Raw genomic sequence first — 23,808 nt, forward strand, 5'->3', positions numbered from 1 at the left:
ATTAACAGCAGATGTGGCAAAAAAAAAAATCCATTCTGCTGAAGCTACAGTCCACAGGACACCCACAGGCCCACATCTGTGGCCTAAAGGCTCTAAATTGGTTGTAAGGTATAAGGGTGAGCTGAGTATCTGTGTTAGCTATGTGATGGACAAATAACTAGCAAATGACAAGCAGAAGAAGATGAATGGACCATTTATTAAAGTTTTGGTTGTCTGGTGATCTGCGGTGCAATATTTTCCAATTAAGCTCCATGTATCTGCCCTGCACAAGATAACAAACAGGCAGAGTTGACATCTCTATAGTGAATTAAGCTCAGCTAACAACAAATCTGTTTTTCATTATTCAGTAGGAATAAAAACCTTCCTTTTGTACCCTAAAAGTGGCAGGCCCTCCTGCTGTGTGTGTTTCCACAGATTCACGAAAACATTTTGTTCTTCTGATTCAGAACCTGGATCTGTTTCTGCAGCCTGAAATATTTATTCAGTTCTGGGTCACAGTGCAGCTGTTTGTCTAGCGATTTGAAGCATGCAATCTGTTCACACTCTCTCAAGCATGTAGTTTTTCCATCTCCTTACAAGGCTAAATATGCCACTCACTGACGAAAAGATTGCAAAGATTGCAATCTGGTGCTCCATCACCTTATTCGGCCCAGCGTCCACATCCTGAAGACCAGTTTAAGCTAATAATTGTTCTGTTTTTCTTTCTCTTTGACTCGTCTTCCTGCTCTGCAGTGACGAGACGTACGTGATTGGCTTTGTGGTGCCCAATCAGAAGCACCTGTTGGCTCTGGTTGACCAGTACGGTATCCGAGGGTCATGGGAGGAGCTGTGCAACATCAAAGCCGTGGAGGAGCTCGTCCTCAGGGTCATTACTGAGGCCGCACTGGCAGGTGAGAAAGTCAGAGAAGGGGTTAAGCTTCATCTCAGAGCTGCAGACACAAGCTAGGTTTTACCAAGTTCATGTTTCTTCTTCCTTTGTAGCCCAGCTAGAACGCTTTGAGATCCCCCGCAAGATCCGGCTGAGCCCAGAACCGTGGACACCCGAGACAGGATTAGTGACTGATGCGTTCAAGCTCAAACGCAAGGAGCTGAAAACACATTACCAGGATGACATAGAGAGAATGTACGGTGGAAAATGACAGCCAGGACCAGCACAGACCCGAGACCAGAACAATACTTAACTCTGAAACACTCCCACACCCCCAACCCCCATTCCTTTAGTCTGTGAAAGAGCCACAGCAACATAAATCTGTGCTAAATCTTGTGGTTTCAAGGACCTCACAGAAACACAGATAAACCAGTTTTACAGAGGAAGCAGATTTTACTTGAATTTGTTGCAAAAGACGCGCTGAGAAGGTCTTTGTAAGAAAACATCCCTTGTGCCCTTTTTTTCCATCCAGGTGTGTGACCCTATTCCAGAGGTCTTTATTGTTCCAGATGTGAGTTATGAAACAGAGCATGCGTAAGCTGGTGTTGTCTGTTGAACTCTTGTCTGAGTTGCCACAGCAGAAGCTCAGGTCGCTTGTAGCCTCGGTGCTTTTTGCTCGCCTGTGTCGAATTATGTGTCGAAATCAGTTCATTTTGATTTTCTTCTAAAACTTTAACTTCAAATTTCTAATTTCCTGCAGGTCAGGAGATGGTTAATTTTCTTTTCTTGTCTTTAACTTGTTTGGTGTTCTGTCAGTGGTTTATTTTGCCTCCCTCCCACAGTCAGACTGTGACTCCCACGCTCGTGGGGCGTCTCTCCCATCAGCACACTATGAAACTAAAAGCACAAAGTCATTTGAGTGCAATGAAACAGGTTGGTAATCAAAGATAAATCCTTTTATGTGATCTGATGATTTTTATGTTTCGACAATGATTCTAGTTTCAGAAAATTACCAAATTGTGACTAATAGGTCTTTTAAAACACTGAAGAAAAAGAAACAAAAGTGCATGTTTAGACATTCCCTACAGCGATACAGTACACTTTTCAGTGGGTACTCCTTGTATTACAGATGAAATGACTGTGTAATCATTGTAGTATTGATAAATCATAATGCAATATGAAAATAGATTGCATCTGCTCCAGTAAGGCAGTTGATTACAGAGAGGATCTAAATGAAACTTTATCAGTGTGTGTGTGTGGTGGGGGGGGGGGCTGGAGAACAAGCACATTTATGGAAGTCTGACTTTGTCTACCTTGCAGTCATTCTCTTTAAAGTTGTGTCATACGTGTTGTCTTTTGCGTGAGAATGGCCAAGTGTGTAGCTTCACGTACACAACCCTCACAGCCTTTTGCCTTTTTTGTCAATCTTGGCTGATCGAATGTTCCTCCTTATTCGCACATTTCCATCACTGAAGCAAATGTGTCAGCTGTGTTTAAACTGAAATTATATGATCAAGAACCAGGTTTGTAACTCGCTGCACTCCTTTGCTGCAGTGAGAACCTGCCTTGGAGAATGACACAACTGGATGAATGCACCAGATACACGTGAGCTAATCTGATGATGTGATGGCTCTGTTGTGCAAACACAATATTTCCCTTTATGGAAACAGAAGTGATATTGTAGGGCTGTTTTAGGTTATTTTTTATTCTACTCTTAGAATAGTTGCCTTGTATAATTTTGGGCAACACCTCTACATGTTTTAATTCACATGTTTTCTGTCCCATTGGCACAGTTGGATAAAATCAAGCACCTAGCCATGCAGTCTGCTTTTACAAGCATCTGTGGGGAAATGGGCCATTCTGAAGAGTTCAGCCGAGATATTCCAGAATCAGCTGTAAGTGGTATTACTACAGAGTGGAAGCATTTAGGCAGGACAGGAACCTAAGCCTTCTGTGGCATTAACATCAGCACAAAAACTGTGAGCTTCATGGTGTGTATGTGGTCCTCTACTTTGCCTATATTGTGTACATCATTTGAATATCTTTGTTAAAGTATCCCTTAGGCTCCTCAGGTCTCCTCTTTCATTCCCTCAGTTTATATTTCACACAAGAACAGTACCAACATTTAGCGAGAGACTTTGGACCCAGCATTCAAAATCTTAAAAGACTATGCCTACCTTTTCCCTAAAGTGAAGTGTTTGTTTTTGTGTGTATTTTGCAGCTCAGGGCCACTGGACCTTGAGTAGCCTGCTAAATAATCAACCTGTCAGGTGCAATTTAAAGTGTGTGCTAGAACGGGAACTAGTTGAGGCATCATGTGTCTTCCCACCTTTATTCCAAAATCATGTTAGAGAACTAGACCAAACCTTTTATGTAGGGCTTTGTTGTCTGTTGTTGTCTTTCTATACCGAGGTTGCAAGTGTAAGAATATGTCATTTTTATTATTCCTTCTTTTATTATTATATAACAACGTCTTCCATGATTGCATTTGGTGAAAAGGGCACACGGGGCAGTGAGCCACACTACCTCCTGCATGTGCTGTACGCCCACCTACATGAATATTTGTGATTCACTGGCTTGCCTGTTTGAACACTGTCACACATCGCCCAGCCTAGTGATGAAAATTATTTATTCATAATTTGCCTTCTCCAATGAAGTAAATAAAGATTTCTTTTGGTCTCTTTGTAAGTGCGTTTTATTTCCGCTGTGGTCACCGAGTCTGACTAATTAAATTGAAAGTATTAAGCACTATCATTCTTTTGTAATGAGCACATTAGCCTTACTGGGTGTGGGGGTGATGCCTGTGTCACCAGACAACAGAGAAATGATGACATTTATTTGTGCCTGAACGTCAGCTACAGAGTGAAATCAGCCTCCACTGATTCAATAATGCTAATGGTTAATTGGAACTAAATTCAATTCAACCATTAATGCTCAGCAGTCATTGGAGTTTTGAGGAGTCACTTTGGAGTATTTGCAAACTGATCCTTGTCTGTGTCTGGTGAAATCTCCTTTGGATGCCACGTTTTTAAAACAAATGAAGGCGCCCTTGAAATGAAATGACACAAACAGTCAGCAGGTCAGTCATCACATGCAAGATAAAACCGCAAGGGGACCTTCATGATCTTTAACATCTATGTTAGCTTGGCTTTCTGGAGGGTCAGGCCTTTTATCTGAGCCCTATTTATTTGTGTTACTTTGAACATAGTAATTTTAATAGAATTTTACAGAAAGGGAGTTAAGCAGAATGAACTCTACTGTGCGAAAGAGTCTCCCTCAATTTCTTCATGTTTTGCCAGATGTGCTTAGAAATTTATTTTTTTTTAAAAGGTCTTGAGCAAAAGTTCTCCAGCTCTCTGAAGGTCTTTCAAATTTTTTCGTTGGACATTGGCTGCTTTTCAATCATTTTCAGTTCAGTCCTTGTACCTTGCACCAATAAGGTAATTTCCAGAGCTGTTAGCTAAAAAAAAATCTGACACGTTGCTACATGGTGTGCAGTGTGTCCTGAAAAAGTTTGAGAAAACCGTTAAAGTGAGGACAAATGAAGTGACAGATCTAAAAAAAAAAATGTAAAAAGTATCTGAAAGTTATGTTATCAATAGAAAAAATCCATCAAGTATCTGACACCTGCCTCTTTAGTGTGATAAATCTGCGCTGAAATCTTTTTAGAAATGATGTCAGTGGAAGAGTGACTCAGTGACTGGCAACAGCTTCAGCATGGGAATAATCCCAAACTGCCAATGCAATAAAAGCATACCAAAGCCCAGAGTGGAACACTATCAGCCGGTACAGCCCTCCTCAGAGCCCGGACCTCAGCATCACTGAACCAGTGTGGGATCCTCTTGGGATCAAGATGTCTGTCAAGAAGCCTTGACACTATTCCTGCTGATTACTCAAATAAATTACAGAAAGCTGAAGTTAGTTCAGGCTGTGTTGAAGAACTAAGGTGTTTTTCAACTGTACCATTGTTCTGTGTTTTACCAGCAGTTGTTATGAAATGGTTAAAATATCTGTAGAACTCAAAACTAGTTTTTGCTCCATGCTATAATCATGGTTATTTCTCGTATAAAGTTGCCCATTTGAACATCACGTTCTGTGCAGATTAACGTGCTTTTAGAGCTGGCCTCAAGTGGCCACTTGAAAAACTGCAATTTTGGCATTTTAGCAAAACCTTTAATTTTCAACCCGAGAGACTGAAGCTTTTAAATAACTTGGGAATCTCACATGAATCTGCAGCGCTTCTCTGCCTTATAACAACTCATAATAACCTAATGCTCTTGGCTCTCTTTCATACATGATACATAAAGTAGAGCTATTTCCTTTAAGTGGCTGGTGGAGACCAAAGAAGAGACCAAAGAGCCAGTCAGTATTAGAGTTACACTATCAAAATAATCAGATACAAAACTCCAAACTAACAGTTCTATTGCTGCATACTGCAATAACTGCTGAAGGTGTAAAAATAGTGCTTTGCTAATACACTGATATTTTATACTTATAGTCTTCTTCTGCTACATAAAAACTGTTACTGCACTTGAGTATTAACTTTTTATTTATTTACATATATGTTTAAGGTTACTCCTGGATTTTCAAGAGAACATTTGATATCTAAAACAACAGACAGAAAATGTGTTGGTCTTCTGAAGTGCATTTACATTTCAACCCTCTATCAGTGGCTAAAATGGTTTTCCTTCTCAGCCTCTCTGATTATCTAATTTTAAACTAGGTCCAACAGGTGGAAATTATGCTAGAACAACAACAGAAGAACAGAACAAAGTCTGCAGCAGAACTTCCATGAGTTCCATGAGGTGAACCACTAGATTAAAATCAGTTAGCGGCTCCTTTAACAGCTAGGACACTAAAATACTTCTGATTGTAAGACTGTCATGCTAACAGCACTGATACACTTTTATTTGGGATGGATTTTGTGATTATTTTATTGTTACACTGATACTTCTGCTGGAGATTCAAAAGACCACTGACAGACTAGAGTTCTCAGAATATTTGTCAGCACAGATATGTTGGAAATGAAGTCCCTACATTATTCGAACACATCTTTAAAATTTTATCCATAGACTTCAGGCTCATTTGCAAGGACATGGAAAACAGTTTTTGCCTCGGAATGGTCCAGAAGATTGATGGAAAAATAGAGTGGTCCGATAAGATATGGACTCTAATAGACTTTGACAGCAGAGAGTGTGAGCAGTGACTCCGGGATTAATTCACTTTTCATCAGCTGCTTCTAAACAGTTGCAGTCTAAAAGTATTTTTCCATTACGCCCTCCCAGGGGCCACTTTCTCCTGGACTCTAGAGATGTGATGTAATTCTTCATAAGATCTAAAGTACTCATGAGCATGTGGTAGTTTCATAAGAATCCTCCAGAGGTGTGAAGAATATTCAGAGATGTACTTTACTTCATTTTTTTTAAACACAAGATTCTCCCTCAAGGGTTCCATATACAAAGGGCTCGTCTTACAATCAGTCCCCGTCATGTGACTCATGATGACGCTCCAGGGAAAGGGTATAAATAACTTCTAACTTTTAGTAGTTCTGCCAAACTCCAGAAGAGCTGCAAGAAGACACAAGTGGTAAAAAGGTCCACATGAGACACCGCTCTTCAGTTTGGTGAGTTTACAAATCCCGACACTTTTCTTAATGTTTAGTTTGAGACTAAATCTGTTTTTGACTGCTGGTAACTTTTGCTCAACTTTAGGGAAATGCACAAAAACCTTAATTAAAATATAGTAAATGAGCAAAATTTTGAAAGCAAACAAACAAAAAATCCTTAAAACTATATTTTTAAGCAATCAGTGCATGAATAGAAGAGGGTAGCAATTAGCGTTTTCTAAATCGCCTATAGCTGTGAATGATTATCTGTCTCTCAGTGTTGGCCCCGGTATCGGTACCTCGCCTCTTGCCCCAGGACACTGGAGTTAAAAAAAAAAAAGAGACAGAAAAGGATAGATTGAATTTTTTTTAACAGTTACATATGTTAAAGACGGAGATAAACTCGTGAAAAATATTTTAATTGTGAAATTTAAAAAACTATTTATGGGGGGGGCACTCTTTAGAAACTTTGCCTTGTGCGTAAAACGCGCGCGTATGGCGTGCGTCAAGTGTACAGAAAGTCTTATATTTATGGATGGAAATCTTTTTTTTTTTTTAGGTCCCCTATACAAAAGTTGCACTTAAAAATGGAGCACTCGGAAAACTCCACAGCTTCACCAAAACGCCTCGTCCTGCACGCGCAGAGCACCGGAGACGACAAAAGCGACGGGAACGCGTACCTCTACATACTGATAGTCATGTCTTTCTACGGAGTCTTCCTCTGTGGTATAATGCTAGGCTACTTCCGCTCCAAGAGGAGGGAGAAAAGGAGGGTGAACATATTCACGCGCCTGGTGCACGAGGAGGAACAGCGGGAGTGGGGTGCACTGCCAAAGAAGCACAGCCTGAGCTGCCCCGCTGCGGCCTCGGGACTGCGCTCGATGCAGGTGTCCCTGCCTTTCTACAACAACCACGGCGGCCACTTTGGGAATCTTCATTATGAAAGCGCGCTGGCGTGCGTGCTGTGCACGGAGCAGAGCAGCATCAGTTCCCTGTGCTCCTCCGCGGACACGCGCCTCACCATAGAAGAGGAGTCCGACAGCGGACCGGCGGAGGGACCGGCGGAGGGACCGGAGGAGAGCGCGAAGCCAGGAACCGAGAACAGCGGGGATGATTCAGGCTGAACCTCCCCCATTCCAAAAGAGAAGAAACATCACCATGAGAGAAGATCAGGTTGTCCTCTGACGTCTTACTATCAGAGGAGCCTTAAACAGCCCAACATCAACTTCCCAAGCCACCATTATTTATGATATGAGTTCCATGAAGGGACTGGGAACTGTCAAAGAAGTCTGAGTGTGAAATGTTTTAGATTTTGCTCTCAGACCACTTAGAGGGTGTCACGGCTATGACTGAGTGCCCAGCGGCAGCATGAACCCACACACAGACACCACGTTAGGCCACATATTTAAATGTATATCTGCTTTTATTTAAAACTACAAGCTGATATTCAGATGTCATTTTACATGTTATATGTTGGAAGAACTTCCAAGTGGTGAATTCTGTTCATGTCAAACTCAGATATCCTCAATACAAGTAAATCAGAGTATTGGCTCATATATTCTATGATTTTACTGTATATTCATGATTTTTTTTTTTCTTCACTTTGTGGTGACGCCTCCCTGCTGGAGCTCCCCACCCTCTCTTCTGACGCCACACTGAGCTCCACTGCACTGGTTTGGGCTGATGACTCACCCTGCTGCAGGGGGATGAGTGGAAGACAGATGACTTTTCTTGTGGGGAAAATATTTTGTCTGAAACTGAACCTGGCCTCTTTCTGGCCCACCCAACTCTAAGTTTTGAGGGGGGTTGTTTTGTTTTTTTAAGTATACCTGGAACCCACTTGAAAAATAGTGTAAGCTCTGATGTAATTGTAGCTTTGTACACAATCTTTGAGTTAGGTTTACTTGATGACACCACTGCACTGTACATATGGTTTGCATTTGTCACACTGTAAGGCTTAATTTAAAATTGAATCTTTGTAGTGGTACAGAAAGAATAAATGCTTTTGAACCCAACACAAGCTTCAGGTCTTTTTTTTTTCTTGCACTGTAATGATTCACCAATGGAGGGCAGTGTTGTAGTTGTTGCTCCTAACAAATAAGGATGATGGAGATGAAATGAGGAGAAATACTCGCTATTTTTAGAAAGCCTTGATTAATATTAGAATAATGCAAAATAGGGCTGATAATAAGTGTATCGTTGCCTCTGAAGCTCATCTCCTTTGCACATATCCTTAGTTAAACCTCCACAGGGGTTATCACAGTAAACACAATTCTGCTTCTTAGTTTAAACACAGACCATGCCCAAACCTTTACCGTCAGCTAACTAACAAGCCTTAACCCATTTGTTTCCTTATTTATTGTTAATATTTTTTATTGGTGTGGGGGTTTAAGGTCACAGCAGACCACCTGAGGGATCGCAGACAGCATCTGTAGACCCATCGGCCTCCATTATCATGTGGTGATTTGACATGGAGCACTAGCAGACAACAGCAATGATTCACCAAGGTTTTCCTCTGAAGGGGAAAAGATGTCAAGTTTTAGTTCGCTCTTATGTGAGTGTGTATGTGTGTGTGTCTTTTTTTTCTTCCACCGCATCATCAACCCTGTCCACCAGCATAACACACGCACACAAACATGGGCTATCAGCAGCGCTGCAGGCTCACAGCTGCAATGACAACTCATCACACCAACATTAGCACCAACAAAGGCCACAGGGAATACAAGTTAAGACTTTATGACGTATATGTATTGACACTGTATCAGCCCTGATAGGCCCACAAGGTGTCTGGCAAGGGTCTGGATCTGTCTTCTTTGTTTATCAGGCATGCTCAATTTAACACCATTGTAAATACATTTCAGTGAACTGAAAGGCAGGAAGTCAGCTACACTAAATATTTGGTTTTATGGATTTATGAGTTTTTATGGTCTTCAGCCTCATCCCGGGAGATTAGACATTTAGTTCTTATCAAGAGAAGTACCCACTCCCCTGAAAGTTCTCATGTGAATCAAAGCAGACCCAATGCGAATGTCAGTGTGATCCAAGTTTATTACCAACATAAAAACTGAAACGCTTGACTTCATAAGTATTCAGCACCACCAACACTGTTTAGTGAATGCTTATGCTTGGGACCTAAACATGATATTTAGACTACTGGCACAGAGGTTTTAGTTTTTTTGCATTTTCACTATGTCCAAGTCAGCATGCTGACTTAGCTCAGTATGCTAACTTGGCTCCGCTCAGTTGTTAGCCTCATATTAGCATGATATTTTAGCATTTATCTCAAAGCACCACTGTGGCTTACCTCAGCAGCTAGCTTGGCTGTGTACAGTGTGCTCTTTCTATCTTTTATTCACAATTTAACTGGACTTAAAGAAATGCTCTGACCCATAGCACATCTAAATTCACTTGTGCTGTCATATGGCTTCAAAAGTCTAGGCAGGCTTATTATTTAAATGACTTGACTTTAGGGTAACTCACCTGGAAAGTGGAACCTTTGGTGCATTGGAATGGTGACATGAAGACATAGGTATGGGAAAGTCTGGTGTCGGGGGTAATTAGCACAGAACATTGAGGTTTTGCAGACGTGACACGTGACCACTAAGCAGTTGACATTAAGTTGTCCACCATTTTGAAGTAACAATCATAATAACGATGTAATCTCAAGGGAATAAAGCCTCAGCGACACGGACCTAGTTACTCTCTGAATCATACTGAAACTAAAAAGTGTCACACAGAAAGAAAAAGAAAGAGTGGCCTTGGGAGGCCAAATGCATTGCAACTTAAGAAAACACCAGCAAATAGAAAAACACTACAAAAGCCCAGAAAACACAGCAGAAGTAGGAAAAGCACCATGAAAGCTAACAAAATACAAAGGAAGTGATTGAGAGCTGCAGTAAACGACTAACAGCAAACGTATCTACAGTATTATATGAATAATGTGAATACAGCACACATTACCTTCCATCTTTTTTTCCCCCTCACAACACTGACTAATCCTCCTCTGTAAAAGTGTGGCTCAATCCTTTGCATGTTTTGTTTTCTGCCACTTCCGCAGCTGTTCCATCATGTTATTGTCTCACTTCTTCCATTTTTGTGTGTATTTGTGCAGCATTTGCTGGTGTTTTGTTAAGTTGCTGTGCATTTGGTCTCTCAGGGCCACCATAAAATTGAGGCATGTACCTTCAACCTTTGAATTAGCAGGCAAGAATTCTCCATTTCCAGTCTGCATCAAACTTTCTTAAATTGTGCTGCCTCTGAGCTTGTAGTTATAGCAAGTGCTTGCAGACAAATATGAAAAAAAGAATTCTATTAAAAACTACCAATTGGGACTAACTTGGGTTAGTCCAATTTGGACTAACCCAAATTGGACTTTGGGTTAGTCCAATTTGCGCCATTGAGGCCTGGCAGTAAACAAATGGTTACAGCTGTGTCCACACACTGTAAATCTAAATTTAAGCCTTCTCAGTATCCAAATGAAGCCATCCAGGTCAAATAGTTTTTTTTGTACGAGGACCTAAATATGAGTCTCTGAGATATGACCCTTTAGGCTGTTGTAGTCGGGCCCCAGTGCCCATTCCATGCACTAACATTAAAGGGCTCTTTTCTGGTGATCAATTACCAAAAAAAGAAAAGACACTGTATTATTATATTACTATAGACATTCCTAGTGGAGGAGTTGCTAATACGCGTTACTATCATTGTAAGCATACAAAGGTCATCTTTTCAGAACGCAACACATTTTAATAATGCTATGAGAAGAAGAGCAAAAGTGTGATTGAGGAGCCTTTGTGCACATCTCTGTTTCTGTGTGTCTTCCTTACCTCCAGACACTCTGACACGGATGCAGACTTGTTGAAGCGTTCAAAATCGCATTTCCGACATAAACACCCACATGAATTATTGATGTACAGCCAACCCACAGCCACACATTCGACCGTTCATTTATTATCAACCAGGAAGTCAAAGAGGGTGCACTGCTGTGTCTCTGGGAAACATATCTGCAAATTGCCTTTGTCCTATTTTAAAATCTAAGAACGTCTGTGTGAGTGTGTGAGAGACATAGTGGGGCAGGAAAGCAAGAGAACAAGGGAGTGTAACAAGGGCAAGAATAAGAAGCAGATGTGATGCATGGAGCTTCTCCTGCACTGTGAAGCAGGATGTGTGTCATTAGTGTCCCCCTGTGGGAGTCGATGGTGGAGCTTGTGTCCTGCCTCAGGCCTCTTTCACACACACATATACACACACAAACAGACACACACAAACGCATACCACCATCACTACCAACCACCAACATAGTCTCTCCGCTTTTCCATCCTCGTCCTCTTCCTTTTGTTCTCTCTTCTCTCATCTCATTAAGTGTAACATGGAGATTTCAACAGAATGAAGCCTTTCTAATGTGCATTTATGTAACAGGTCCACTTACAGGCACATTCAGATTTCCTATAAATATAATTAGCATTAGTGTTTTAAGTGGCTGGATTAGCAGAAGTATTTGTATTGTACTGTATGTCTGAATAAATGTTTTACATCGCCTTACAGGTAGAAGCTAATTTTTCGTGCATCAAGAGACAATGTATACTAACTAAGCCATAGGTAGTTATTAGCTGCATAAGCCCCCCCCCCCCCCCACAACTCTTGTTATGTACACAGAGAGAGTGGGCGGGGGTTACTCGTAGTACCATTAAGGTGAATTCATGCAGTGCGCTGATCAGTGTGCAATGTGACGACTGCCCAGAGAAATGCCATCCAGTCAGCAGCAGCAGACAGGAACAGCACAGTGGAGGAATGGCTGATAGCATGTGTCTGAATTCACTGAAAACTACAACATGTTACATTTTGTATCAAGATCTTGTAAACAGATTTAATCAAAGTACAGACATCAGTTGCATGTTTGTAACCTGCTGTAGGTCTGAAGTGAGTGTAAGCACAGGTTAGATCTGTTATCCATCTGCTGAAGGTCTTGAGATAATGTGGAAACGAGGCAGAGACACAACACATCCTGGTGGAAATTTTAAAGACACTCAGTTTCGCACTTTGCTCTACAGCTCCCTCAAATAACACGTCTAACCCAGCAGTGAGTCCTGTGTAAATGCACCTTTATCAACCCAATTTCCACCAGGAGCTGTTTTTTTCAGCAAAACACCTCTAAAAATAGTCACGGAAAAAGCTCAAAGTTAGACACCAGCAAGGTAAAAACTAGTCAATGGAATTATTTAGAACTTGCATTTGTCAGGTGCCTCTCCATGAATTGCTACCTTATCATGGTGGAGGGGTTTGTGTGTCCCAGGGATCCCAGGGGCTATGTTGTCTGGGGGCTTTTTGCCCCCTGGTAGGGTCTCCCGTGGCAAATTGGCCCTGAGTGAGGGACCAGACAAAGAGCGATTCAGACCCTTATGAGGAAAACATTGAGGGAACAGTTTACCCTGCCCGGGATAGGGTTACCGGGGCCACGCCCTGGAGCCAGGCCTGGGGAGGGTGCCCAAGGGCGAGCGTCTGGTGGCCGGGCCTGGCCGGGCACAGCCCTAAAAGGGGACATGGGCCCATCCTCCCGCAGGTCCACCACCTGCAGGAGGCACCGTAGGGTTTGGGTGCATTGTGTGCCAGGCGGCAGCCAGAAGCGGAGGCCCTGGCAGACTGATCACCGGCTACCAAGACTGGCAATTGGGACATGCAATGTCACCTCTCTGGTGGGGGAGGAGCCTGAGTTAGTGCGTGAGGTTGAGAGGTACCGGCTAGATATAGTCGGACTCACCTCTACGCATGGCTTGGGCTCTGGGACCAGTCTCCTGGAGAGGGGATGGACTCTGTCTCAGTCTGGAGTTGCCCCTGGTGAGAGGCGGAGAACTGGGGTGGGTATTCTAATATTCCCTCGGCTTGCTGCCTGTACATTGGGGTTCTTCCCGGTGGATGAGAGGGTTTGCTCCCTGCGCCTTAGGGCCGGGAAACGGCTCCTGACTGTCATCTGCGCTTATGGGCCGAGTGGCAGTTCGGAGTACCCAGCCTTCTTAGAGTACCTGGGTGGGGTGCTGGAAGGTGCTCCACCTGGAGACTCTGTTGTCCTGCTGGGAGACTTCAATGCTCACTTGGGTAACGACAGCGAGACCTAGAGGGGCGTGATTGGGAGGAACGGCCTCCCTGATCTGAACCCGAGCGGTGTTTTGTTATTGGACTTCTGTGCAAATCACAGTTTGCCCATAACCAACACCTTGTTCGAACATAGGAGTGTCCATAAGTGCACGTGGCACCAGGACGCTCTAGGCTCATGATCAATCATGATCGATTTTGTAATCGTATCACCAGACCTGCGACCATATGTTCTGGACACTCAGGTAAAGAGAGGGGCTGAGCTGTCAACTGATCACGCCTAGCAGAGGCCCCAGTCAGTGAGATCTTCAACGCTCACCTCTGGCAGAGCTTCAACAGCATTCCGAGGGAGACTGGGGACATTGAGTCCGAATGGACCATGTTCAGCATCTCCATTGCCGAAGCTGTTGCACTGAGCTGTGGCCACAAGGTGATTGGTGCCTGTCGTGGTGGTTATCCACGAACCAAATGGTGGACACCAGAGGTGAAGGGAGCCACCAGGCTGAAGAAGGAGTCCTATCGGGCTTGGTTAGCCTGTGGGACTTCGGAGGCAGCTGACAGGTACCGACAGGCCAAGCGGAATGCGGTTCGGGGAGTGGCTAAAGCAAAAACTCGGGTGTGGGAGGAGTTCGGTGAGGCCATGGAAAAAGACTTTCGGACTGTCTCAAAGAGATTCTGGCAAACCATCAGGCGTCTCAGGAGGGGAAAGCGGTGCTCTACCTGCACTGTGTATAGTGCTGGCGGAGCGCTGCTGACTTCAACTGAAAAAATTGTTGGGTGGTGGAAGGCTCCTGAAGGCTCTGGATGTTGTAGGGCTGTCCTGGTTGACACGCCTCTACAATGTTGCGTGGAGATCAGGGGCAGTACCCCTGGACTGGCAGACCGGGGTGGTGGACCCCATCTTTAAGAAGGGGAACCAGAGGGTGTGTTCCAACTACAGGGAGATCACACTCCTCAGCCTCCCTGGGAAAGTCTATGCCAGGGTGCTGGAAAGGAGAGTTTGTCCGTTAGTCGAACCTCAGATACAGGAGGAACAATGCGGTTTTCATCCTGGTTGCGGAACACTGGACCAGTTCTTTATCCTCTCAAGGATACTTGAGGGCGCATGGGAGTTTGCCCAACCAGTCTGCATGTGTTTTGTGGACTTAGGGGCACTTAAAGGCATTCGACCATGTCCTTCGGGATGTCCTGTGGGAGGTGCTACAGGAGTATGGGGTGTCTGGCCCATTGCTACGGGCCATTCGATCCCTATACAACCGTTGCAAGAGCTTGGTTCTCATTGCCGGCAATAAACCGGACTCGTTCTCGGTGGGTGATGGGCTCCGCCAGGGCTGCCCTTTGTCACCGGTTCTGTTCATAATTTTTATGGACAGGATTTTTAGGCACAGCCTAGTGACAGAGGGCTTTCACTTTGGTGGCCTCAGAATCTCATCTCTGCTTTTCGGGGATGATGTGGTTCTGTTGGCTTCATCATGTGATGGCCTCCAGCTCGCAGTGGAACGGTTCGCAGCCGAGTGTGAAGCAGCGGGAATGAGGATCAGCACCTCCAAATCTGAAGCCATGGTTCTCAGCCGTAAAAGGGTGGAGTGCCCACTCCGGAGTGCCCAGTTCCTGCCCCAAGTGGAGAAGTTCAAGTATCTCAGGGTCTTGTTCACGAGTGATGGGAGAAGGGAGCCGGAGATCGACAGACGGATCGGTGCTGCGGCCGCAGTGATGCGGACGCTGCACCGGTCCGTTGTGGTGAAGAGAGAGCTAAGTGTAAAAGCCAAGCTCTCAATTTACCGGTCGATCTACGTCCCTACCCTCACCTATGGCCACGAGCTGTGGCTAGTGACCGAAAGAACGAGATTGCGGATACAAATGGCGGAAATGAGGTTCCTCCGAAGGGTGGCTGGCCTCTCCCCCGCTACCCTCCCCGGATAAAGCGGAAGAAGATGGATGGATGGATGGATGGATGGATGGATTTGTCAGTTCATCAGAAACATGAAACTCTTTATCATGCTAGTGGTCTTTTTTATCTAGTGGAAAGCAAATCTTGTAAAAAATACTGAAGGTTTAAAGCTGCTATAGTCAATGGTAGTATATTAACAATGGATCAAATTATTGTGTATAGTGTGAAAAGCGCCCACAGCCTTGAACCCACAGAGAACAAACACCTTTCTTAAATGTTTAAAGTGAGAAGAGAGTGTACCACATGATCAAATATTCCCTCTGGAATATTTGATCATGTGGGTGCTGGAGTAAAATATTGAGCTGGCATCCATCAGAGTCCCAATTACAATACTCTTTATGTTACTGATGCTCTCTTATAAATATGAATAGGAAGCTAATCTGCAATGTATTCATATAAAGCAACTTTGTAAAGTTATATAGATTAGTGCTGAATTTAAAACTTATTGTTCTGCCCACTAATGTTTTTCTGGCGATAAAGAAATGTTCACATCCTAAAATCTAAACTCTTTCATACTTATGTAATTTTTGTAATTTTTTCTATTATCTGCCGCTTTTGAGAGATTAACCAGAACAATCTTCATGGATCTTTTGTTGTGTGCATGCCCAATCTTTTCCAGGTCAATAAGATGGAGAATATTATAACAGAAATCCAAAGCAATTACTTGGGCCATGCTGAGAGTTAGTCAGAAAATCACTCTGAGAGTTAACCTTGCTTTAGATGTCTAACAGAGTACTCACAGCTAAATGATGGACTGATATTATTGTGTGTACTTTTAGTCTACAGGTGCTTAATCTAAAGCTGCTGACCTTCCTTTTTTCACCTCACGAGGATGTCAGGTGTCGGAGCTCTGTCTCCTCACGTGGCATTTCAGTATGCCACTCTAATCCACACTGTATGAACTGTTCTCACAGCCTCTTGCAGACTAATAACACGAGGATGGAAATGTACTCAGACTCATCTGATGAACCACAACTTTCTTTGGAGTTCTTGTATTGATTCTGACCTTTTGATCTTTATCTCAGAGACCATTAGTGCCTAATCTTAGAAAGCTTCTCAGCATATTGCCTTGTGTTTTGAAGTCATTCTCCTGGGCAGACCGTAATAATACTATCTTTCTCACAGTCACTAAACCAGTGAGCTCTCAGGTCATACTGAGAGGTGTTCCTCTGTAGTGTTTCCAGCAGCACAGTAAAAATAATTGTTTGTGTGCTAACTTCCTTCTCTTTTAGTCCTTGTAAACGGGCTCTTATCCACTGAAAGCACTCACACACCTGTCAGCTCCCTCAAAAGAGAAAGCTAATAAGTGCGAGTGTTGTGCGATTTTGCATGTTAAATGTGTTTCTTTCTCTCAGACTGTGGATAGTCATGTTTTCCTTTTGACAAACATTAGTCTGGAGTCAACCTTTTATCTAATAAGTGTTACTATGGGAACATAAGCCAAAAGGCTAATTTGCATCTGTCTTCCTGGTCTGGAGGGACACCGGTACTAGTCAAGAATGAGAAGAGACTGTAAAGTACAAAATAAATGAAAACACAGCTAATCAAGCATGTTAATGACAATTATTTTCATAATACAGAGTTTGTATATTCATTCAGTATATTAAGCTGGAGGAGAATTAGTGTCCATGCCATTGTAGACTTGGACCATCAATAAACACCAATCAGGCTTAACATTATGAGCACTGACAGGTAAAGTGAATAGCACTGATTATGTCTCCATGAACCTGTTAGCAGTGGTGGGGAGTAACGGAATACATGTACCAGCGTTACGTATTTAAAATACAAAATATGAGTAACTGTTAGAATACAGTTACTTTGTTGAAAATAATGGATTAAACGGCAATCTTTTCCTGTTTTATATGTTAGGCTATCCCCTCTCTATCCCCTCTCTAATTTTTGTAAATTTACGCATTCGCCCAAACACAAACAAAACACGAAATAATAGGCACTAATGTAAGTGTACTGTTAATGTTGGTGGCGTCAGTTACACAATGGACCCAAAGCCAGCACAACAGAGCCAAGAGTGCATGGGCAGGAATGCATTTCTTACTTGGAAATTCCAACACCATTTCATATTTAAAGAAGAAAGGGATTGGCAAAATGTGACCACTCAATGCAAACTCTGTTTGCTAGCAACCAAGCTGCTCATAGCGTCAGAAGGCTCCACCTCCAACCTAAAGAAACATCTGGAAGTAAGTTATTTTTAAAAAAAAACTAATGTTAGTCTACGGCAACTACCTTGTGATAGTTGTGGTAGCTACCTGGGTTATGTGCCACTTCAGAATCTTGGATGTACTATTGCTGTGTGATTTATTACGATTGCTGAAGGCTACTCTCCACCAAGCTAGCATTGTTACAACCTGCTTGCTGCAAATAATCAGTGTTCAGGAGTAACGGAATACATGTACCGCCGTTACATATTTAAAATACAAAATATGAGTAACTGTATTCCGTTACAGTTACCTTTTAAAAAGGTGGTATTTGGAATACAGTTACTTTGTTGAAATAAATGGATTACACAGCGGTACTTCCCTGTTTCATATTGTGGCGGATCAGGCCTGTTTGGGTTTTGTTTGACAGTTGTTCTGTTGTTCCAGGCGGCAGCATTACGGTTGCCATGGTTACAGGGTGATGCTCTCTCTCTGCGTGTTTCCTGGGTGAGAGAGGCCTTTTTGTTGTTGTTGTGCTAAGCTAATAGGCAGGATGCTACCGGTATAGCTATAAAGAATGTAGCATCATAGGCAGTGTAGTCCGTGCTGCAGGGAGAATGGACTGCCATACCCGTTATGTGTCTGTGAGCGAGGGAGGGAGAAAAATGAAAAGTACGAGCTGTCATCGAGCAAAAACGGGAGCTGGAAGCATGTAAATATAATAATAACCACTGCAGCCAAGAAGAGTGCCTGACGAGCCCAGTTGTAAGTAAGCTATTAAGACTCGACTGTACACCATGTTCGTGTTTTCCTCCAAAAACAATAAGTTCCGTTGGAGCAGCCTTTCAACGCCTCTCTCTGTCTCTCGCTAGCAAAGTTGACCCAGACAACAAAGTAAAGCTAGTTTTTGGCTACGAGCCCGACACAGAACCCACCGTATTAGCCAGAGGTCCCTTTACTACGGTTCGGAGCCGCGGACCTTCAGTAACAGTAATAAATCACAGCAATAGTACATTCATGTAGTTGTAAACAGCATGATAATATATTAAGTAATCCAAAGTATTCAGAATACGTTACTCTCATTGAGTAACGTAACGGAATACATTACAGAATACATTTTGGGGCATGTATTCTGTAGTGGAATACATTTTAAAAGTAACCTTCCCAACACTGCAAATAATCATGTGCACTTCTGAAAGCAGTCTATGAACTAACCTCAGCTAATACCATCTAAAAAATTTTAGCTCTGTGGCAAGTAGTCTTCAGTAATAGTAATAAATCACACAGCAATAGTACATTCATGTAGTTGTAAAAAGCATGGCAGAATAATAAGTAATCCAAAGTATTCAGAATATGTTACTCACTTTGAGTAACTTAACGTAATATGTTACAAACTACATTTTGGGGCATGTATTCTGTAATCTGTAGTGGAATACATTTTAAAAGTAACCTTCCAAACTGCCTGTTAGTGGGTGGGATATATCAGGGAGCAAGTCAACATTTGGTCCTAAGAGTTGATGTTAGAAGCAGACAAATGGGCAAGCGGTAGGATTTGAGGGAGTTTGACATGGCTTAAAATTAAGGACTAGCTGCTTTGATTGAAAGAAGAACCACAGTAAGCTGTATCCAATCAGTGTCATGGTCCCAAGACGTCTAACCTGATGTTTTGAGTTTTGACATTCTGTTCATTTGTATTCTTAAGATCCCTAGGTTTTCTGTTCAGTATTGGTAATTAGATTTTCCCCTCGTGTTGTCGTCTGTGTCTCCCTCTGTGTGACCGTGTATATAGTGATTTAAGTTATTGTGCTTTGTTTCCACTCCTTGTGTCCCGTGTTTTCCTCTTTCCATCGTGTTCTCTCTCTCTGCCTCTCTCGGCTGTCTCTGTGTACTTTCTGTGTTATGTATAAGGTCAGCGTCTTGGCATCAGCATTTTCAGTTTCGTGTCCTCCCTGCTCTGTCGTGTGTAATTGTCCTCAGCTGTGTTCCCCGTGTGCTTCCACTTCCCTCGTTACCTTCTGTGTATTTATGTCAGCATCCCCCTCTGTTCTGTGTCACGTCATCCCTCATGGTTCTGTGTGTTTTCTTGTGTCTCCCCTGTGGCTTAGCTTCTCCCAGTATAGTTTTGTATGGCTCTTTGTGTTCCTGTTAATAAAGACCTGCCTTTTGAGTTTATCCCCCCGTGTCTTGAGCCATGCGTTTGGGTCCTCTCTTGCCTACACACAGCCGCCGCTTGACAATCAGTATCCTTGTAGAGTCACTGCACTGGACCTCCTGGTGTGTTTTTAAATTTATGAAAATTTCTAATGGAATTATCTGACTGGTATAGACGTCCAAGAAGTTTGTGTTTGCTGATTAAAACACTACTATTTTATCATATTCAGCACTAATGACCAGGCTTCTCTGTGTGTGCAAAACTCTCATACAGCTTGTTAACGATACTAGCTGGCATTTGCTATTAGCATGCTAAATTAGCATGACGTCCTCTCGCCCAAATATGTCCGCTTCTGGTTAAATTAAAAAACACACAAACAAATAAATAAGTGAAGCCAAAACAATAATATTAATATTAAGGCATCAAAATATGGAGTCCAGAAAGAAATGGGTGATCTCACTGTGGCTACTTTCATCTTTTATATACAGTCTATTCGGACAACCTATTATTAATCTATATCCAGGCATAAATGTAAAAGACTGAAGTCTTGTCCAACTGCAAAGAAGATCCTGGGTTCAAATCCACTGGCTGGGCACAGTTGCCTCCATCTACTCTGGCTTCCTCCCACAGTCCAAAGACATGCAGGTTAACTGGTGATTCCATAATGGCTGTAAATGTTAGTCTAAATGGCTGTCTGTCTCTGTGTGTTAACCCTTGGCCGACTGGTGACCTGTCCAGGGTGTAGCTTGCCTTTTGCTTTGTGAGAGCTAGGACAGGCTTCAGTCCCAGCACAACCTGGGACTGGATAAGTGGAAGAAGATTTGTGGTCTCTCCTAAAGAAAACAAATACACCAGAAATATGTAATGTCTCCCTCAGACCATGTCACCCAGTGCACAAGCTGTTGCTCTTCTAAAAGAGCCTGACTCATGTAAAAGTCTGGGGGTGTACGGACATAATCACATCGAGCCAGGCACAGTGAAGTCCTTACCCAGATCTGAAAATACTTGGTCACGGCTTTGTTAGTGCTGTGTGTATGAAGCTTCATTAAGTCAGTGGGAGGTGTTGCGCCTTCCTGCCAGTTTTGCCTGGATCGCTACTAATGAGCACAGTCATGGTTCACTGACAAGGTGTAGAAAAGATACATTTTGCTTTATTTTTCAAAAGCGGCTCCATGTAATTGCACATTGCACGCCGCCTCAAACAGCAGCGGCAGAAGAAGAAGTTGCTTTCTGCTGGCTGTTTAAACACACCTGTCTAATAAGAGGCAAATTAAGCCACTATTGTTAATTATGCAGTCAAAGAGCTAGCCCCTATAGGCTTGTTACCGTGACAACCACACACCAATGCCAGTATCTCCATTATTATCTTCTTGGAAGCTGTGCTCCGTCATTGTCACAACTGCTTGTGAGCTTGTTACTGCCTGTTTTGGTGTGTCTCCACTGAAACCAAGAGTCAGAGGACTTTACCGCAGTGGATACTGTTCTGATAGCATACAGCATGGGGGAGCTCTGATGCCTCTCAGAGGCTTTTAAATCACATGTTACCTGTATTTGAGGCGTCTAGTATGAGGCAGATCATTGTGTACTAACTGCCATATGGTGTAAGTAATTATAAGCAACAGTTTCCATCTGCATGGGTGCAGAATGTAATAAAGCCATGTGTTCATGTGGGAGCATCTTGAGTGATGCACATAATAACTACATATTATTTCATCATCTCGTGATTAGCATTTTATTATCCAAAAATGGGACGCCACCGCCAACCACTTCAGTAAGAATTTTATTAAAACTGGAGACGGTCTTAAGTTACTGTATGAGTGCTAATTAGAGCATCAGTATCAAAAAGAAACTTTCTGTGTGGTTCAGTCCAGTTGAATTTTCACACAATCTGAATGGATTCAGAAGCATTTAAACATCCAAATCACACTTAAAAAGTACAAAGCAACTGAGACACTTTAAATTTGGGGGAAAAAATCTAAATGCTTAAAAGTTATTTCACTGGAGATCACAGCAAAAGAGAATCGAGGTGGTTTTTCTTTGTCTTGCCATCTGATTGTGGATTCAGCCGAGCGCTGTCACCTGGTGATAAAAGTTTGCTCCATGTTTCAACTAGCACAGTTTTGAGTTCACCCACAGCGGCACATTAGTGAACTGTTATGTTGCTTGTTTTGTTTTTTGCCCCGTGGTCATTCCGGCACTTTAATTTTCTCCTTGTAAAATATTCTGTAAGTATTTAGCTGTGTTCTCTGGATCATTATCCCGTTGAAAGACCCACTCCCATTGCTTTAATAATCTTTTGGCTGATTTCTTTAAATTTGCATCCAAATTCTCTTGGACATAATTCTTTCCCCTCTGGCAGGACTTTCTACCATCAGATCCATGTAGGCTGAATTTGGACCCATCTGAAAAAATGTATCTCCTAAACTTACTGTCTGTTAACTAATTTAATCCTAGATATGTTTTTGTTTTTTTCTTTAAGCTTGTGAATGGCTTTCACGCTCCCTCTGTACACGTTCTTACTGGTCTGAGAAGTGTGATCTCTGGAGCTGTTTCTGGCCTGTTTTTCTTGATGTTACTCACAATTACGTGGCCCAATCTGCTGCTGGTCTCTCGGCCTGTGTGCCTTCTGTTCTCTGCCATTAGCCCTCCGTTTTTAACTTGATGGAAGGTTTTTATTACTTTGCTATTTATAGTAGCATCTAGCCAGCTGCAAGATCATTTACATATGATCTATAACGTCAGTTATCAAAAATACTCTTATGTGATTCTGTCCAAATACTATTTTGTTTCCAGTAGTTACAATAGGTTAAAAAAAACTGAGTTACTACACTAACTCCCATAATTTTCAGCTGTATTGAGAGATCTTCATCATCAAAACTAAAAACACGCTCAGTAGCTCATCCATTCCACTTTCACACGGGCTTGAAGCCCAATCTTGAGAGCTTGTCATTGATTGCATGTGGTTGCTGTATGTGGGGATCTTTTGTTCTAGCCTTTTGATCTCTGCTCTGGTGAATGTCCTCTATTGTTCCAGTTTCCTATCATAAGAATTTTAGCCCTGTTTGGCTGGAGGCTTAATTCCCAGTTAATCCTGTCTGCGGTAAGTGTCACTGTAAGCACTAAAGGGAAACTTCCTTAAGTAGAGATTTTTTTTAAAAGGAAGCAATAATAGTTCAAACTAAAATAGAAGCAGCAGAGGCAAGCATGTCTTGACTTTTAATATGTGCAAAGCTCAAAAAACACAGCATCCTGCAGTTTTTTAATCTCTCTGCTAGAAAGTAAATGCTCATGTTTTTCTTTTTTCATACTCTATGCCTGTAGTTTCATGAGATCAGCTTTCAGCTAAAAATGTGCCAACATGACATTATTAGCTTCAGTTCCTTTATTTGGCTCCTGCTTGAAGCATATATGTGATTAATCACAGGATTGTTGTCCTTAAAGGTTACTCCTACTCTTTGCAGTATGTAGGAGTAAGTCTGAGAAATTTGATTTGATTTGAGATTTGTTCCTCAATTTTAGCCAAAGAGTAATTCTTTAATTTCAACAGTTTGTTGTTCCAATTTCAGCAAGAACTACCAGACTCACAAACAAGGAAAGCAGAGACTTAGCTCAGGGCTTTCACTGAAACAAAAAAACAAAACAGAAATAGTTTACAAAGTTTCTTGTAGGATGGGTGTGAGGAGGTCAGAGGTAAGTAGAGTGGGCAGGCGAGGTGTGTTTCCCAGGAGGATGGTTTCCTAAGGCAAGGCCAGCTAGAATATCAAGATGACTATAGTAAACAGGTAAGCAGATGCAGGTAACTACTGGGAAAAATCCAGGACGCAAGGAACATGAGTGAAAATCATTGTGCTGTCAGTTGAACACAAGACCTCAGAGAGAAACCCAAAGGGCCAGGGAGACACACCCACACAGAGAAACAAACAAGAGATAAGTCAAACATTTCCTTGTGGCCTGACAGTCGTGGTAGCTTGCTGCGTGCTGCATCGACACTGT

At 42.6% G+C, this 23,808-nt stretch overlaps 2 protein-coding genes across 2 annotated transcripts in view; both read left to right on the plus strand.

The window, feature by feature from the left end:
• acsl3a (acyl-CoA synthetase long chain family member 3a) overlaps positions 1-3,551 on the plus strand; it is a 44,867-nt gene extending 41,316 nt beyond the window's left edge. The window contains exons 14-15 of the mRNA XM_085130981.1: positions 733-890; positions 982-3,551. Of these exons, the coding sequence (XP_084987107.1) occupies positions 733-890; positions 982-1,139 (316 nt within the window). The 3' untranslated portion in view covers positions 1,140-3,551. The remainder of the gene's footprint in view (positions 1-732; positions 891-981) is intronic.
• Positions 3,552-5,935: 2,384 nt separating this feature from the next.
• Positions 5,936-8,016, plus strand: kcne4 (potassium voltage-gated channel, Isk-related family, member 4). Its single transcript, XM_085130994.1, has 2 exons — positions 5,936-6,491; positions 7,033-8,016. Exons 1-2 carry the CDS (start codon positions 6,469-6,471, stop codon positions 7,595-7,597), a joined length of 588 nt encoding a protein of 195 aa, XP_084987120.1. The 5' UTR covers positions 5,936-6,468; the 3' UTR covers positions 7,598-8,016.
• The last annotated feature ends 15,792 nt before the right edge of the window (positions 8,017-23,808 follow it).

This window comes from Neolamprologus multifasciatus, chromosome 14, assembly GCF_963576455.1.
Source record: "Neolamprologus multifasciatus chromosome 14, fNeoMul1.2, whole genome shotgun sequence".
NCBI lineage: Eukaryota > Metazoa > Chordata > Actinopteri > Cichliformes > Cichlidae > Neolamprologus > Neolamprologus multifasciatus.